Genomic DNA, 20202 nt, shown 5'->3' with positions numbered 1-20202 from the left:
ATTTGAAGTAAAGATAAGAGTTAAATAATTATTATTTTTGTTTTGTGTGTGTGTGTTTGTTTTTTTAAAACATATATTACACTGATAATGAGCAAAGTAAATAATGCACATGTACATTTACTATATACAGAGACATTACCTCATGATCAAGGACATTTGTAAGAACTTCTGTAAGGGAACCAGCAAAGTTCACAACCCCCAGCTCTGGGTCACACATCTCACACAACAAAGGGCTACCAGTATAGTGTATCATCTTCTTTAAGAGGGAGAGACTAGATTTTCTGTCAAGTAGAAACCATGCCATTTCATTATTAGCCAGCATGAATGCCATTAAATCATTAATTAACATGACAACCAACTGATTAGGAAGAAATGGAGAAGGATTTTGTGTGATTTAAATCTATACTTTACATATCTGAACTGACCTGACAGATGGGAGCATGGTGCAGGTGAACACGTGTGTAAACACAGGCAATAGCTGTTTGACGTAGATGGGGGCGATCTCGGGGTCCCCCTTGGGCTCACTAGGTTCTTCTTCTACAGTCTCAGTCTCCTCCTTCTTGTCCTGACTCACTGTCTGAGCTTGGTCACGATTCGTCTGGACCATCCACTCACCTACCCAAGTTAGAGGTTTTACTTCCGTCAAACATGTCATGGCATGTTCTTCTTTTGTTAGGTTTAAACATATCACTTTACTCTTAAAATTAATGTGATATCTCTATTTCTTGATTACCTGGAGACTGTAGGATGGATATGACCTCTCGATGACCTTCATCCCCTCGCTCCCTGGCCTTGTCCAGGGGTGTTTTCCCATCCTCATCTCGGAGATCAGGATTAGCACCATATCTCAACAAAGTCTACAGAGAACAAAGTTTAATAACAATCAACCTCACACACGAAATATTTCACTTTTAATTGACAATCCTACCTTAACTTTTAATTGACAATCATACCTTAACAATTTGTGGTCTACCAAAACAGGCCGCATAGTGTAGAGAGGAAGATCTCAATCCACGATTAACATCAGCACCCCGCTCACAAAGAAATTCCACCTGTATCGTAAAAAAAAATATCAACAATTAACATCAGCACCCCACTCACAAAGAAATTCCACCTGTATAATAAAAAAAAACATCATCCACGATTAACATCAGCACCCCGCTCACAAAGAAATTCTATCTGTATCATAAAAAAAATCTTGGCCACTTGCATACATATGACTTAAATTTGGATCAAGGTAATCTAGGCTCAAGCTGAGCTCGTCCTGTGGGGATCCGGGTTAGAAGAGGTCCTCAGTACCCCTTTGCTTGTCGTAAGAGGCAACTAAATGGGGTGGTCCTTCGGATAAGACTGCAAACACTGAGGTCCTGTGACACAGCAGGTGTGGCACGATAAAGATCCCTCCCTGCTCAATGGCAATAAGCGCCGAGCATTGGCCTAAATATCGCAGCTCTTCACCGGCAATGGTGACGTCATCATATGAGAGAAATATTCTTGAGAGGGACGTTAAACAATATTCCATCAATCAAGTTGGGGTCAAATATTTCAATACGCCGGTTTCGAGATACTTCTAAGTTATTTCCCTTTGGAGAACTCTTGTTCATAGAAAGGTGCAAAACAATTTGTTTACATTTGGGAATGGGACAAATATTCATCACTACATAAAGTTTCTCATATGCAGTTTCATCACTAGAATTCAACCGATACACAAACTTAGTAAATGACAAGTATTTAGGGAGTAATTTAAAATACATGGAATTCTTATTATATCACGTTATTTCATTGCTCGTACATATCATATCCAAGAAATTGTAACATTGTTTTTATGTTTCCACCTTAGCAAAATATTATTTTTGACAGTATTTTGTATTTCCTACATTCACATATTAATAGAAAAGCCTCAATCATTTAAAGGGACTGATTCACGATTTTCCTCCAAATTTTATTTTTTACGTTAAATTCTAAAAATCTACAGTCTAATATGTTTAGAAGGTTTCACAAAAAAAAATTAAGGTTATTCTTCATCACAAAAGGTCATTATAGAGAGTTAATTATTTGTTTTGAAAACAAAGATTGAGGTGTGTTATTGTTTACGAAGTTTTCAAAATAAATGGATATTGGCCAAGTTTATTATATATATCACATCTCAAGTATACTTTAGGTAAAATGTGTCATTTAAAAGTTAAAATTTGTGATTGTACGAAATGAATATGTTTTAAATTACAAAATTAATGTTTCACCGGTTTGTTTGTTTACATCAAAAGACTCGAGTCTTTGTTTACATAGCACAGAATCAAAGATAAAATATTGCTCTTATTCTTGCATTCAGACGGTCCAAATTTTGGTTATCAATATTAAAATAAGCTATATTGTTAATTTTTAACATTAAAATTGAAAAACATTTCTTTCGAAAAACGTGAACCAGTCCCTTTAATACATTCTATCATCTTCCTCACTGACTGTAGGTCCTTTCTGTCCCACTTAGGCAAAGTTCCACTAAATGCACCTCCTATACAGAAGAGCTCTTATTTCGAAACTGGCATATTCACTTGCACACCTTTAAAAATTGGCTAAGTAGGGTTGAGTATGGAGCTTAATTCTGAACCAGGTATAGGGCAGATTTAAAAAAGATGGATGGCTCTTTGGATAAGGTATTTTAGCAGTATTCTGTGGAAAGACTTATCAGAAGGAAGAAATTAAATATTAAGGCACAGAGTAAACCCTTTTTTGACATATTCTGGTAAAGGGTTTATTGACAGATTTGGTTTAAGAAAGGTATTTGTAATGGAATCATTGAATAACATTTGGGCATCTGAAGATCTATTTGGAGTTCACGAGGGCGAGTCAATAAGTAACCAGCCTATCTTATTTCCGGTTGAGATCCACCTCTTCTTTTTCGATGTAATTGCCCTCTAGTGTGATGCACTTAAGACCAATAGTGTTCAAGTGCCACCAGCCCAGAACTGAAAAAGTCAGGGTCCTTTCCATTGACCCATTCCTCAACTGCCATCACGACTTCTTCGTCAGACCAGAAATGATTTCCATGTATATCCTTTTTCAAGTTTGGGAATAGGAAGAAGCTGCTAGGGGCTAGGTCAGGCGAATAGGCAGGATGTGGTATTAATTAAAACCCGTTTCACTCTACAGCATCCATTGCAACTTTGCAAATGTGAACTCTCATGTTGTCCTGTTGCATCAAAACACCTTTAGTGAGTTTACCTTGGGGTTTTTCATGGATGGCAGTTCTTGGCTGGTCTAGCAAGTTTGCATAGTACACTCCAGTTATTGTACTTCTCTTGGGTAAGAAGCCCATCATAATAATGCCTTTTACGTCCCAAAATACTGTGGCCATCACCTAGCCAGCAGATGGTTGCGTCTTGAACTTCTTTGGCCTTGGGGACCCAGGCTCTACCCAATGACAACACTGAGCTTTATTTTCTGCATGGCTCATAATAATGAACCCAAGGCCAAGTCTCATCTACAGTCACCAGACGCAAAAGAAAATCATCTTTTGACCTAAAACGCTTCAACAAGATGCTGCATATAGATGCTCTGGTTGCCATTTGCTCATTGCTATGAAATTTGAGGACTCAATGGGTTGTTAGCTTGCACATACCTATAAACAATCATGTAAGATTGTTAAAATGCTACCATGTGAAATGCCTAATGCCTGCACTATTTCTTCCACCTGAATTCGCCTATCAGAATATACAAGATCCAAAACTTTCTTGTACATTTCTTAGTCGGTGGCATCCAGTGGGCGCCCAGACCTGGTTTCATCTTCTAAAAACATTCTACTACGTTTGAAGTCCCCTACCCAGAATTTAACCTGAGAATAAAATGGTACAGAAAACCCATAAACATCGACCAACTCGCCCGACGTGTATTTCCTTCCTGTTTTACCTTTTAAAACAAATACCAAATTATAGCATGGTACTCAACTTTAGATGAAAAGCATGCCTTTGCATCACTAGCCATGTTTGACATTCAATATCTTATTAAAGAATGACTCAATACGCGTGCAATTTTGTACCCAGGAATAAAACATGTATTGAAACAAAGCATGAAAATCGTGACCCTTTTAGTCAATCAGAAATGGGATAGGCTGGTTACTTATTGACTCACCCTCGTACATTTTGCATTGTGGTAAGGGTATGGAATGCACCATCATCTATGTAGAAAGATAACATTTTGTTTTTGTCAGAAAATAAACTTCTAGAAATTCAAAGAGGGTTTATGAACTACAGTGAAATCCCTGGGAGATTATACACAAGTTCGCCTCCAATCACCTGAAGGTGACAGGGCAAAACTATTCTGAAACAAGAAAGGATATTATCTGTGTTACCTGCATTACCTGTACATTTTTGTAAGATTGATAAATTCAGGGTTGTCATTTTTCTTGTGCAGGTTAATCAAAATGTTGATAATTAAATCTAATGAATCAAGCATGTTAATAAATTTATTTTGTATAAATGAGGACGTTAAACATTGAAAAATTAGGCAAAAATTCTTTATTACAATTATAGTTACTGCATACGTTTTCATGTGTCCATTTGAATGGCATAACGGCAGTTAGTTGTTGCCTGGCTTACACCTAAGTTATGTTTGTTGTCTTGAACGCAAAGGGGTTACATTCACAGAAGTGTATATTATACGAGGCAGGAAATGTGCAAAGTATAGAGTAGTAGTCACTTACCATCTCCTGTGTTCCAAAGGCGGAGGCCCAGTTTAGCAAGGTCTGCCCCACATCGTCCATGAAATTTACCTCAAACCCTGTCACCCCAACAATAGAAATACAAACAACCAGTTCACACATTAGTCCAACAAATTCATGACAATTTATAATCTATAGTACATACCATATATACTCACATACAAGTCGTATTTTCTCATATTTTGTCCATTATACAAATCTCTATTTTTGGTATTTAGTTTTTTCCCTTTTACCGGTACTGCCCCCCCCCCCCTTTTTTTTTTATCTTTTGTTTGTTACATGTATATATCCTTACTTTTCTTTCTTTCTCTTTCAAATTGAATAAATATTTTTCAGTTCTCATTTTCTTTGGGTTTTTTTTTCAATTTTTTCTTTTTCTTTTCGTTTACTCATTCTATATGTGTGTATATGTGCATATATATGTATGCATACATGTATATCGAAACTTTTCTCAGTCTATCTATTGCTATTTATATATATGTGCACATTCATGTGATTGTTCTCTGGTGTATATGTTATTTATTTGTATATGCATGTGTGTGCTTTGTATTTCCATTTCACACTTGACCTTGTTGTAGGGAGAGGGCTTAAATAGGCTATGCCTGCTGCCCGATCCCATTCACTTTGTGAATAAAATATAGTTTAAATTTAAAAAAATATTTTCGGGAGTTAAATTTTGATTCTGAAATCTATGTCCGACTTCTATATGCATACTACTCTGGAAAGGATTTCTTGCTGCACAACTTGTGATAACTAATTGCATTAAAGCGTTAATGTCAGTTTAACCAGAAACAAATCAACAAATGTGATAGTTTGAATAACATTAGGAAATGCTTACCACAGTGATGTTATTAATGAATCAAAGGCCTGAAGGGCCACAATGGCGTCGTGCTAAGAAAGCAAAGATTATAATGAAACTATGTGCTGTCCAGTTTATCAATGCTTCATCCCTTATTGTATGTACACAGAGTAGATATAGCTTTATATAAATCTCAATGGAGAGTCTTCTACCTGTGAATATTTTGATGCCATTGACTACAGTCACACCTTGTTATTGCAAATTCAACAGGACTGAAATTAAATTTGAGATATCCAAGGATTTGCGATAACAAGGATAACACACACACAAAAAAGAAGTGGTTTGGACTGGCAACTCTATTTACATATTCCCGATAACGAAGATTAGCTGTACATGTATTAAAAACACACATACAGCTTTGAATTCAAGCAATACCAAGAATATTTATCCTTCATACAGGAATAATGCTTCTAATACATCTGTACAGTAGCTCTTTTCACAAAAAAATTCAATTACAGATATATTTTTTTACAATTCCATTCATTTCTTCAGAATATTTTTCAAAGGATTATTTACAATATCTAATGTTATTAAATAATGAAGATTTTTGTGATCAACCATTGCTCTCAATTATTCACACATCTTTGCTAGCCAAGGGAGTACTCTACAATCCTTGGCACAGATGTAATTCACAAAGAACTGAAAATTTGTGCATTAAGATATTTAGTGAAAAAGTCAACTGTTGTGAGAACTCTCCTTTTAATAGTTGTAAAGGGCAGCATTGCATGTACTTGTTGATAACATAATAAAAACAAGACCAAAATTTTAATAAGAAATATGTGCAACAATGTAAACAACTATGGACCATTTGTAGTATATATCACTGCTAGCATCTCAAGAGATGAAAATCTAGTCAGATTAAAAAAAAAATTTGTTAATTCAGTAACTTTTACCTCCACAAAAACCTTTACTTGAAAGCCTTATAATAATGAATGCTTCCGCGCTTGGTTTGTTTACAATAACATTAACACGTGCCAGTGTTTATATACCGAGTTGACCAATGATTTGCAAACCTACAGATGCGTTAATACCCTACTGAGAATGCTACAGTCAAATAAACATTACCTATCCTAAAATATAATGACCATAAATAATCCGCAATACACTATTTCTCAGTTTAAATTTCGCCAACAGCACGCAATGTTTACAAACAAAACCCACGCTATCTTTCGTCTAGACACGCTATCGTTTCAGACATCACGTGACTTTGCAAATGTAGTTCGCATTGAAATTGGAATTTTTATTTGATTTGTTTTTATTTTTTGTGAAAGTTTTTATATGTTAAAGTAAATCAATGTGATAATTTTCATTTGTTTCTCAGTAACAACTTTAAAATGTCGTAAATCATTAAACAGTACAGATATTCATACGCCATTACAAAAAGCGCGGGATTTTTCCGCGGAAGCATCGATAGTCTGACACCTTCGGTCGCGTAAACTTTTCAGCTGATTCAGTCGTACATGCTGACTAGATGCTGTTCGAGCAAAGCTCGACGCCATAAAAATATATCAAATTTGTTATTTTACATGTTTAGTATTCCTGATGCAAATATAACAAAGAACAAGTCCAATTTGTAAAGCACATTGGTGTTCTGTTTCTAAATCAAAGTACAGAAACAGTGCACTAAACATTCACAAAGTAATAAAATGCAGTGTGGATATTTTTTCAATTTTTTTTTTTACCTGTAATATTCAGAAAAGGGGGCACATGCCATTAAAGGGGCATGGACATGATTTGAGCTGAAAATTTTCAAATTTTACTTTCCCATTTTTATTGTGTACAATGCTTAACTGAAGTATTTCTAATTGTTAACCAAACTTTGAGTATCAGTTGTTGAATTACAAGTGAGATACAGCACTCATAATTTCTTGTTATGTAAACAAGGCTGTGCCATGTTTTTGTTTATATATAGGTTGATTGATTGGGTTTTTACGCTGTTCTGGCAATATTTCAGCCATTTTACGGCGGTTAACTAATTTAATTATGTTTGGTTTGCAAGTGTTTGAGTTTCCCTGACGGCCCCCAGTGAGCCTACTCTTTTTCGAACATCAGGGAAACAATCTTTTGCGTGCCAAGGAGGTTGTGATCCTTGACACGGGACACCCTTTAACGTCCCATCCGACGGACATAAATGTTAAAAATAGAAAATATCATGTTTAAAACAAAATGAGATGTGTCAAACACTAGAAACTGTTTAATTGTGTTCAGAATTAACTTGTGATTAGTAAAATTTGCTTTAAATGAAACATTTACAAGTACCGTGAAACTTAATTCTCCAAACCGGCCCCTTAGAAAACAGGTTCTCCCTGAATATCAGCCGATTTTTAAAGTCCCAGCAGAAATCTTAACATTTCCTTACAAAGAAAGTCTTACAAAACCCAAGAACCGGACATCGGCCACTTTTTAAAGTACATTTGTTAACAAACATGTGTAATTTACCCTTATCATATGGGCCACATCTTGAAGACAAGAAAATTTTGGCCAGAGGGGGATCAAGATCATCCAAGTGTGCAAATTGACTGACCAACTGGCCAGGTGGGAAATCGTCCACCGGAGGTGTGAAAAACACAAGTGGCCTCTTTAATTTCTGTTGTTTACCTGTGCTGTCAAGGGTGTTAAATGTCACTTAGCTACTCCAAATGACCCTTCCAAATTCTGTACAAAATGAAAAACAAACCCAGGTAGGAACATATTGAATGAATACAGTTGCATCATTCTATTGTATGGATATTCTTAGTGAGAATACCCCTCCCCCCCCCAATCTCCCAAAGGGTGTTGTTAATAGGTATAAATTACCTCTTTCCTAAGTGTCAAAATATAGTATGCCTTTGTAGAAGAAAATGGAAGATATAGTCTGAACACAAATCCATGGCATAAACCTATACTTTTGACCTTGAGATCAAAGGTCAAGGTCATAAAGAGGTCATGAATGTACATGACACATCGTCTCATGGTGATACACTCATGTGTCAAATATGATATGCCTATGTCAAAGAACAAAGAAGTCATGGCCCTGACATAAATTCATTGTAAAAACCTTTAATTTTGACCTTGAGGTCAAGGTCATATGGAGGTCAAGAAGGTACATGACACATTGTCTCATGGTGATACACTCATGTGTCAAATATGGTATGCTTATGTCAAAGAACAAAGAAGTTATGGCCTGGACACGAATCCATTGTAAAAAAAACTAATAATTATTAAAAGGTAACTTAATTTTCTTTGTTTCCATAGACTTAGAATTCCTAAGAAATATTCAAATTACAATTTCATATTTACTACTGTACTTTTCAAAAACGTCAAAACAAATTTGTTAATGATATAAGCGATGCATGTAGGCCTTCGTGTTTTTCTTTATGTATCAGAATCCTGTTATAGATTTTCAGTTTAAAATTAGATGATTTCAGTGTGAATATTTCTTATTAATTATAGGTATAATTACCTGTAGGTACAAGCAGACTGATTTGATCTCCGTCGATAATTGATCATAGATCACCAGAAGAAAGGGAACAGTGCCTACTTTGTGAATATCGAGATAAAATGTGTCTGAATGCTAAATTCTCGGTTAACTGGCAACCCCTCTAAACTGGACGTTTTTTTCCGGTCCGAGAGCCGGCCGGTTTAGAGAAGTTTTACTGTATATTTAACCTAATGTTAAACAATTTGTTTTATATTGGTTGGACCCTGCGACATACATAACAAAGAATCTCCCATGTACCTTGGCAAATGACATTCAAAATTTATCTGACCATTAGAAATATCTTATTGAAGCATTTTAAACAATAAAAATGGGAAAAAAATTGAAAATTTCCATCTCAAATTGTGTCCATGCCCCTTTAACAAACACAGTCCACAGTATGGTCATTGTCAAATAATTAAAAGGGCGTGTGCAATGATACCGATACCCATTGTGCATTAAATTATCATTCGACCACACTTTATCAGAAGGATGGCTTGGGCAGTGAGTGACAATATCTTGGGAATTGAGGATCTTATAATTAATTTTTTCTCTTTAAAAAATATCAAAGTTTTATGTGGTGCAAATATAGTTTCAATTACCATGCCATAAAGACAACAAGAGTACCGCCAACGGTACATAATACACCAGTGAAAAGCTAAAATAGGGTGGTTTTCTTATACCATGATTTGTAGAACTTGCCATCAAGTAATATCAGCAATCATCAGGGTGTGACATATTTTCTTTACATAAAAAAAACAAGACCAATCATGTACTCTCTAAGTAATATTTTCACTTAAGTTGTATGTGTACCAAGTTTCATGGTCCTTGCCCCAACGAATCGGTCTGCATCCTGCTACTATGACCTTGACCTTAAGAAACAATAGGCATCCCCCACTTGGCATAAAGTGTATGTGTACAAATTTTGACATTCCTAGCCCAAACAGTTCAGTTTGTATACTTGCCTACAAGGTTTTCCTACTAAGTGATACTGTGACCGTGACCTTTAACCTTGAAAACGTAATACGCATCTTCATTTCATTATAGTGATCAAATGTACCACGTTTCAATATCCTGGAGCTTATGGTTTGGTTTGTATCCTGCCTACAAGGTTTTCCAACTAAGTGATACTGTGACCCTGACCTTTGATCTATAACACTGAAAAACAATAGGCATCTTCCTTCCATCATGTTGATTGAATGTACCAGGTTTCAATATCCTGGAGCTTACGGTTCGGTTTGTGATACTACTACCTTAACCTTGAAAAACAATAGGCGCCTTCCTCTCATCATAGTGATCAAAGGTACAAACATGTAAAATCCTGGAGCCTATGGTTCAGTCTGTATCCTGCCCACAAGGTCTGGACGGACGACACCATACCATGATATGTCCCATCATTGACGGGCGTATAAAAACTGGACATATAATCCTTAAAAACCTGTAGATCTATTCTTACTTTTTTCATTGTTTCAAAAATGAGGTAATCAGTAATAAAGATTGAGATTGACATTCAGAAAATATCATTTAAGGTAGTACTCTACATCGTCATAATGGCTGACTTCCTTTAAAAACATGGATGAAAAAATCGATATCAGCAATATTGGACTTTTCCTTTTCCATTTAAATACCTAGCCGAGTAGCTCAGTAGGTTAGAATACCGACTGCTGAACTGTGGGTCGCAGGTTCAAGTCCAGCGGGGGTTTTAAATTTTTTTCAGATTACCTTCTACTAAAACCGTATTTTTTGACAAAATAAAGTAAATTTGAAAATTTGAAAATTCAAAATATTGTTGTACATATCCTCCACTTTTCATCTACATCAAATTTCTCTGATGTAGCGTACCTCCTTAACCCTACAGATAGGTGTATAAAAATCCTTTGTTAAAAGCATTATTAAGATAAAAATCCTTTATCAAAGTCACAGGCACTCGACGTTTTAAATATCTATGATAAAAAAATTGTCTTCCTGTAAACATAATATTCACAAGGTATATCACGCCGCCATTTTGGTTTTCTTTTTTACCACCTGCATCGCTTGAAAATTTTGGCAAAAAGTTCAATAGATGAGTCATAAGCATTTCCAATGTTGTTTTGGTATTGTGATAGATTTACTAAACTTCCTGTGCCAGCCTGATTTTTGTTTGCAGGGCTGTAACTAACCTGCATTCAGTGCCACCCCCCACCCCCCTTCCCCCGTACAAGCATCTGAGAGTACATTAGCAAGGGAATTTTCATTTGAATAATTATGTCTTCTGTCCACCTTTCAGCGATTTTTCGCATTTGAGAAGCAGTAGACAATGTTTGACAGTTGATTATAGCCGATAAATGGACTTTATTTCCATTTCACCATGACAATGCGAGAGGAAAGACCTTGACAGAGTTGCTTCTAAACGTAGGGGTCTAATGATCATATTATATCAACCTTTTTGCCGAAATTTTCAAGCGATGCAGCTGGGAAAAAAGAAAACCAGGTTGTGGCATGATATACCTTGTGAATATTATGTTTACAGGAAGACAAATTTTTTATTATAGATATCTAAAATGTCAAGTGCCTGTGATTAAAGCATATTAAAGATTTTTCTCAACATTCATATTACATAAACTTCCATAGAGAGGTATTTAGCAAGATAATGCATGCTAATGTGTAAGTCCCATTAACGTGGTTTACTTGTTTACCATTGTCGATTGCGTCTATTAGTGCATCTGTGTCCTTGCTGCGGATGCAGTCAATCAATTGGCGATGAGATCTGTCACCGGCAGAATCGCTGCGACGAAGTCCAGACAATCTGCTACTGATACTGGAGACCCCTGCCTTGGGTAAAGCTTTTCGTCCCTCAAATAGAAGAACCAATAAAAGATCTACCAGTCGCATCGTGTCCAGGGAGCACCTGCCAACATTTCACATCATGTAATAAACTTAACAACAAAACAGAGAACACATACATGTACAATGAATGGATTCAAGGTTTTAAGTGGTTATTCTTACCTTTCGTCTCCTCTGAGTCCACTTTCAATAGCATCTGGTAAATCTGACCTAAGTAGGTCATGTGTAATGGTCGGTGACCCACGGCAAAGTGTGGAAAGCAGACTAATCACTGTGGAAATACTTGGACTAGACTTTGCCTCTGGTAGAGAGATGTTGCCCGGTGTGCTGGCTGTAGACAGATTGGGGCCGGACTCACCAGCCTGCTGTAGCCGTTGTAGTAGTTCATCAATTAATCCATGCTTAGCTAGAGGGGCAGGGTCCATTCCTCTCCGAGTAAAGCGGTCAGCTAGGGAGGCAAAACAACGTAGTGCTCCATCAGCTACCTGTAATGATAAGCAAAAGCTTCTACCTGTCAGAATAAGCAAAAGGCATCTGGGCTACATTGCTCACCCAGATCAATGCTGGACTGGACACCCCAATTTCTTCTCTTTTTACTGAATTTTATAATGACCCCTATTACAGAGGGAACGGTCATACAGTCATCAAAAAATTTAGGTCTTATCCTTTACAGGCACCACAAAAAAATATCTATACCAATAATGGTGACTTTATATGCACAGGTAAATTTGCAAACTTTTATGATGAACTTTATTTCTTTTTGCAAGTTCTCCAAAGTGGGTTAAGTGAGTTAACCTCTAGTATTGTGATGTAAACATGATGCAGGTTAAAGGTTAACTCTTTCACTGCCTCAGACAACTAAAGTTGAAAGAAAGTTTTATCTAATCAAATTTCCCACCATTTTAACTTTTGAAGGTAAGAGATATTTTTCCAGTCAGAAGCCAAGGTGCTGTCCAATTACAAACCGATTCTTGTGTACCACTTACAGATCGATTCTCATATTTCACTTACATACTGATCCTCGTGTTCTAACAGTGTTGACAGGGACTCTACGCAAGTCTCCAGGGACGAATCCTGTGGCTCCATCTTTCCACACACTCGAGATACCACCGACATTGCTGAGTGGAGAGTGTCTTTATGGACCTGGGATCCATACTCCGTTATGAATGTAAGGACACAGTTAAGTCCTCCTGCATCAAATACGGCACTGGACTCACGGGTACAGATTCTCTCCAGCACCTTAAAACATAAACAGATTTCAGTAATTTACATCAGCTTCTCCCTAGCATCATATTTGAAAGCCAAGTGTCCGATTCGCTTACTCAAATTTCACTTGACTAGCAAAGATGCTCAAGTTGAGCACCTAAAAACAGAATTTACATCAGATTCTCTCCAGCACCTTAAACAGAAACACTAGGTACCAGTAATACAGGCGACTATTGATAACTCAAAATTTAAGGGACCTTCATAAAACTTTGAGAATTTGAAGGTCAGGTCAAATATGGAAATTAGAGGCTCAACCATTATGGTTCAGATTTTGTTAGGATTTAACTTGTCGATATTAAAATCGGTTTATCAAACCTAAATATCAATATTTATCACTAGTCTGTATCACCGGGGTAATTTCTCACTGTCAGCTATTCTCTTTTCGGGTATTAGTAAGGTCATAAATTACATCACGACCATCGTGAAGATTCCCAAGCAGTTGGCACATGGAAATTCAAGAGGTAAGATGGAATTTATATTTAATCCTCGGAGCGAAAAAGAAAATGTTGTAGTTACCATCAAAACTCCTAGCATTAATTTTGCTAATATTTGCCTGTTTTAATTGTGGATTCATGTATTCTGGTTAATTTTGACCACTACAAATTTGCATACTACCTCTATTTCCTTTTCACAGTACTTGATTAAATCTACTTTACATATTGTTGGGGAAATCAAATACCAAGAAGAAAGGGAGGAGAGCAACCTTCAACCAGGGGAAAGAGAGGATCCCCGCGGCGAGTGAGACCCAGCGTATTGATGATCAGGGCCAGTTCACAGGTGAACGACACCCCTCTGCTACACTTTACTGACGAACAGATGCAGCAGATCACAGATGCCTAACGAGGAATGAAATGTTTTCTCAAGCCACAAATCCAGATTGGCTTTACATTAAAGAAAAAAAATCGAGACGTCTGACTTGATTTCCCTGGGTTGGGACATACACATATATAGCAAGTTATCAACTAATCCGAGATCCCTCCGATTGTTAACCTCACTTTTATATCAAGACATGTGCGTGGGAGATTCAGAGCAGACTCTATATTGAAAGTGGGAATTCAGCTAAAGTAGATGCTTTAATTGTCTACCTTTTACAACTTTATTTCGTGGATCTAGATACCATTCAGTTATCAGATGAGTATTCTTCAAGTTAGTTAATCATGACTACTTTGACGCCAATTGGAATTTTGTGTATTTGTGGTCTGACATCATGTCCAAAGAAATCAAATGGCAAGGAGGTGCCCTAAGTCAAAGTGATGCTTCTTTGTTAGTGTTAGAGCTTTTTACATGGCAATATCATTGTATTAGTCATGATTAACTTATAGAATAATCATTCGATAACCGAATCCTTGTGTCTTGGAAAGTTAACCCAAGAAATAAAGCTGTAAAAGGTAGGCAAAGCAGCGACAATAGCTGGTGTTGCTGAATTCCCACTTTTCAATATGGAGTCCACTCGACTCTCCCCCACACATATCATGGTATAAAATCGGGGTTAACAGTCAGAAGAATCTCAGATTAGTTATCAACTGGTGTACGGGCGACAATAGATTATAAAAAATAAAATCAATAACCGGAATTGAAGAGCCAAAAAACGATCTACAATCATTGCCAGCGACAATCGTTTCATCACTAGAGGGTAACCCTTCAGGTAATGTAGACTTTGACTTTATTTTTAATGAAAATGGGAGTAATAGTTACTCGCCTGGGCAAGTGCCTAGTTATTGTCTTGAACTGTGCCAAATAAAATCAAAGTTCAAATTTCTAAAGGGCAATATGTCAATCTATAAAATTGATGAATAACAATATATGATTATAATCTACCAATCATAAAGACACCCAAACGAAGTATTGGCTGTATAAAAGTGGCTTTTTATGAGTACCGCTATTTCTTTCCCTTGACAAAATCCATTCCAATTTTTAATTTAATTTAAAAATCTTGATCACAAAGGCTTTGATTTGAAATTTTTCAAAAAAATCCCCCTATCTTCCTTCAGTAAAACTGGTGTCACTTGACCTTGATCCTAGTTTGTAGGTCCCAACATCATCTAATCATTTTTTATGTCTCCCATGTCTTTATCAGCCCTGGTTTCTAAAGTTTACAAGTTTTCATAATCAAGGTCAGTGGAGATATTACTTTGTAGGTCACTACACCCTTCACCATGACACCCTTCATTTCTGAAGATACCATGTCTCTATCATTCGAATTTCCCAGTTCTAAAATTATACTAGACTTATGTTTAGGGTCAGAGGTCAAAGTTACTGGAGTCACTTAATTAACCTTGATACCAATTTGTACATCCCATCATCCTTTTATTATTTCTGAAGATCCCACCTCTTTATCATACCTAGCTCTTAGGTAATACCAAGTTTATGATCTAAGGTCAGATGTCAAGATCACTGGATTCACCTGACCTTGATACTGTTTTGCACCCTGTCATCATTTCTGAAGATCCCATATCTCTATCAGACCTGATTCTAAACCAATACCAATTTTATGTTCTAAGGTCAGTGGTCAAGGTCACTAGAGACGCTTGACCTTGATATTAGTTTGAAGGTCCCATATCTCTATCAATTCCAGTTCTAAGTTTATATGAGTTTGTAAGTTCAAGGTCAGAGGTAATTGTAGATCTCATCAGCCTTTCATCATTTCTGAATTATAAGATTCCATATCTCTATCAGACCTGGTTTTTAAGTAAAACCATTTTTATGTTATAAGGTCAAAGGTCAAGGTCACTGGAGTCACATGACCTAAATACTTGTTTGTAGGTCTTGTCATCCTCTTGCCATTTCTGAAGATTCCATGTCAATATTATTCCCCAGCTTTAAAGTTATACCAGTTTTATGCTCATGGTCAGAGGTCACTGGTGTCACTTGACCTTGATACTAATTTGTAGGCCCTGTCATTTTCTATTCATTTCCTAAGACCCCAGTACTCATATCTGTCAAGTTATATATGTTGAATTTGGGAATTCATATTTTCCCCATAGAGTTCTATCTTAAATGCCATCCCCATTTGATCCCCCCAACATGTACCCTAACCCCCTTCAATCTGAAAACAAAAATATTTCTGCACATTTACATACATTGGCCTATCATATCCTGTGAATTTTGAATATCTCTAACCTTCATCCACTGGTTACAGAGAAGGGTGTCAATAGGGCTGTGCAGTGCAACAAAATTTTCGGTGCACCGTGATTCATACCATTCGATTTGATGCACCAGTTACAAATTCCAGATTTTGGTTCGGTTCGGTTTAGATTTTACTTACACCAAAACAACAAATATGGTGTCCGAGTGATGTTGAAAACGTGGTTTTTTATGCAACAGAGATTTAAATCACTACTCTGTTGAGAGTTAGCATTTTCACCACTCAGATACCAAGAGAATATGGTCCGTGAGATCATTGTAGTTTATCTTTACATGACATATAGCATTTTTGTCAGTGGTGGAGTGAAATCAACATCGTAGGTAATGACACAGATTTGACAGTTAATATGAGAGAAGTAAATCAATAAAGGAGAGATTTTCAAAGACTCCCAATTGATAGAATTGTTGAATTTTTGCATATCAATGAAAACAATATCATATACATTTTAGATTCACTATAGATTTGTTTAATAATCCAAAACTTATGCAGCACATTAATATAACAAATTTTGATAGACTGTCGGTGTTTTCTTTTTTCTATCAAAGTTATAAAATGCCATTATGAATAGATATTATGTTTACAAATGACGACATATAGTTATATAACTTGAATAAAATCAAATCAAATATGCTACTCATTAAAATTTTTAATTTTTGTGGTGTCATTAGATAAATTGGACCTAACATGAACCGAATCGAAAATAACCGAACCGTGCTGTTCTGAATCAAAACCGAACTGAGCTAACCCTGAATCGTCCCAGCCCTAGTGTCAAACAGTTTTAGGCGCAAGAAAGAAGTGGAAGAAGAAGAAGCAGAAGAATAGTAAGAACTGAGCAAAAACAATAAGTCTCCAAACTTTGTTTGAGAGACTTAATAAAGCCTAAATTTTCTATATTTTTCATGTTGTATACGTGAAATAAATACTAGCATAATCACAAAGAGATGTCAAGTGTAAACGATAAATCCATAAACAGAACTTTGAAAAGCGTTGCTATTACGCAACATACGAAGGCGAGTCAATAAGTAACCAGCCTAACTTATTTCCGGTTGAGATCCACCTCTTCTTTTTTGATGTAATTGCCCTCTAGTGTAATGCAATTAGACCAATGGTGTTCAAGTGCCAATCAGCCCAGAACTGAACAAGAGTATGACAAATGGTACAATATACGCCCGTTGGAGAGTGAAATTCAACCTGGAAGCATATTGTGCACTCTGAATTGGTACAACACACATTCTGAATAGAAAAGCCTTAAAGTGGGTCATGGTGCACCAATCCATCTGACATGTGAACCGATTATGTATTTCTCCGAGCGTGAGGTTAAAACAAAATGTTGGTGCAATATCTATCTATGATGATAAAAAGTCCAGGAAATCATTTGATCTACTTTTAACTGATTATGTATTTCTCTGAAAGGGAGGTTGTGACTAAATTTCAGAACAAAACCTGTGACCATACCAAAAACAATCTGGAAAATTGTTTGACCTACTTCTACCCCTAAAATACTGTAGGTCATTGTGTGCCAATCCAGCTGAAATGTTAACTGCATTTGTCTTCCTCTGAGAGGAAGTCTTTGCCTAAATATCAGGGCAATATCTGTATCCGTAATGAAACCCACCCACCCCCCACCCCGGAAAACTGTCTGACCTATTTTTAGTCCAAAAGTAGGTCAAGGATAGACCAATCCAGCTGAAATGTTAACTGAACTTGTATTCCTCTGAGAGAAAGCCTTTGACTAAATATCAGAGCAATATCTGTATCCATAATGAAAATAACCCCAGAAAACTGTTTGACCTAATGTAGGTCATGGACAGACGGACAAATCCAGCTGAAATGCAAACTGAACTTGTATTCCTCTGAAAGGAAGCCTATGTGTAAATTTCAGGGCATTATCTGTATCTGTAACGAAAAAAAGTCTGGAAAACTCTTTGACCTACTTATAGCCCTAAAGTACGCAGTCAAGGATGGACCAATCCAGCTGAAATGCCAACTCACACTTATAATTATTATTATTGAGGGAGATATTTTGACCAAATTTCAAAGTTGTACATGCATCCGTTACGGAAAAAAGTCCAGAAAACATGACACGGGACGGATGGACAGCCAGCCAGCCGGACAGACAGCACCATAACATAATATGTCCCGTCTTATGATGGGTATATAAAAAGTCAGGGTCCTTTCCATTGACCAACATACTCTTTAATTGCCGTCACAACTTCGTCAGACCGGAAATGACGTCCACGGATATCCTTTCTCAAGTTTGGGAATAGGAAGAAATTGCTAGGGGCTAGGTCAGGCGAATAGGCAGGATGTGGTATTAATTCATACCCATTTCACTCTACAGAATCCATTGCAACTTTGCAAGTGTGGACTCTCGCACTTTCCTGTTGCAGCAAAACACCTTTAGAGTTTTTTCTTTGGCGTATTTCATGGATGGCGGTTTTCAGCTGGTCTAGCAAGTTTGCATGGTACACTCCAGTTATCGTACTTCTCTTATGTAAAATGTCCAACATAATAATGCCTTTTGCGTCCCAAAATACTGTGGCCATCACCTTGCCAGCAGATGGTTGCGTATTGAACTTCTTTAGCCTCGGGGACCCTGTCCCTACCCATTGACGACTCTGAGCTTTATTCTCTTGCTCATAATAATGAACCCCAAGTCTTATCTACAGTCACCAGATGCAAAAAAAATCATTTTTATCCCCTCGTGCAACTAGTTGCGGAGGGGATATAGCATCGCTACTGTGCATGTGTCCATGTGTGTGTTTGTGTGTGTGTGTGTCCATTACAGCTTGTGGGCAAGATTTAAAGAGAACCTTTGCACTAACGATTCTCAGCTTTCGCATACATATGTGGCATTGTAAAAAGACGAACCCTATTCATTTTCAAGTTAATCGGTGAAATATTTCTTAAAATATCGCATCTTTACTACCTAAAAACCGTGAAATTTTATGTACGAGTTGACAATACTTACTTCCGGTTAATTCAAACTGGTACCCTGTCAAGTTACGATTCTGGTCGCTTCGGTTGCACCAATTAACAGGGAACCAGTTTAAAGAAAACGAGACAGCTTACGTCTGCTGCAGGTAAGTTTGTATTTGTGCATTGTCATATTAGGCCTAGTGCACGTTGGCGTGCGCAAAGACAGTCTGTAGGAATTAAAAGCGCTATCTCTGACACTGAGTAATTAAAATAATTTGATGAACGTCGCGGTTTCATTACCAGATTACCCCACGTGTTTACAATACAGAATTAATTCAGATTACCACACGTGTCTGTTTACAGAATTAATTCTGAATGAATTCTTGAGGCGTACGTAATTTTTGAAAGCTATAAAGATATTTCACAAGCTTCGTCGACCTGTCAACACCGATATATTGTCTTTTTACATAACGAAAAAATATTGCTTCCGTGGGAATTTTCTGAGTTCATGCATTCTGCATACAACAACTGTGAGGTATATTCAGGTAAGTAAATTACTGAAATTTAGTGCATACGTGATGTGTTTCTGCTAGGAATAAGGGAAACTGCCCAACCACGTATGTATATGAAAAAGTTTCAATTTTTATTTAACGGTATAAAAATCTGAGAATTATTATATTATATATAAATTATATATGTATATATATATATATATATATATATACATATATATCTCAATATATTGGCCTCATTCCTCATTTATGCCTTGATAATGCATGCATATGTTCATGATATTTCCTGTCGCGAGGGGATGCTCCGCTTAGCGGTGCCCTTGTTTGACCTAAAACGCTTCAACAAGGTGCTGCATATAGATGCTCTGGTTGCCATTTGCTCATTGCTATGAAATTTGAGGACTCAACGGGTTGTTAGCTTGCACATACCTTAACGATCATGTAAGATTATTGAAATGCTACCATGTGAAATGTCTAAGGGGTGAGATCAAAAGATCAATGTCTGAT

At 36.7% G+C, this 20202-nt stretch overlaps 1 protein-coding gene across 9 annotated transcripts in view; it reads right to left on the bottom strand.

The window, feature by feature from the left end:
* LOC125649735 (E3 ubiquitin-protein ligase HECTD1-like) overlaps positions 1–20202 on the bottom strand; it is a 99395-nt gene that overhangs the window by 64503 nt on the left and 14690 nt on the right. For 6 of the 9 annotated variants that reach the window (XM_048877451.2, XM_048877454.2, XM_048877455.2 and 3 more), the window contains exons 3-10: positions 12865–13092; positions 12016–12338; positions 11708–11917; positions 4697–4784; positions 954–1052; positions 734–857; positions 426–615; positions 140–281 (exon numbers count right to left, since the gene is read on the bottom strand). In XM_048877451.2, coding sequence (XP_048733408.1) covers positions 140–281; positions 426–615; positions 734–857; positions 954–1052; positions 4697–4784; positions 11708–11917; positions 12016–12338; positions 12865–13092 — 1404 coding nt within the window. Of the gene's footprint in view, positions 1–139; positions 282–425; positions 616–733; positions 858–953; positions 1053–4696; positions 4785–11705; positions 11918–12015; positions 12339–12864; positions 13093–20202 lie in introns of all 9 variants that reach the window. The other 3 variants (XM_056165008.1, XM_056165010.1, XM_056165012.1) reach the window with 1 other exon arrangement.

The sequence above is a fragment of the Ostrea edulis genome, chromosome 5 (genome assembly GCF_947568905.1).
Source record: "Ostrea edulis chromosome 5, xbOstEdul1.1, whole genome shotgun sequence".
Classification (NCBI taxonomy): domain Eukaryota; kingdom Metazoa; phylum Mollusca; class Bivalvia; order Ostreida; family Ostreidae; genus Ostrea; species Ostrea edulis.
Note: the sequence above shows the minus strand (reverse complement) of the source record. Positions and strands in the feature narration are given on the sequence as shown.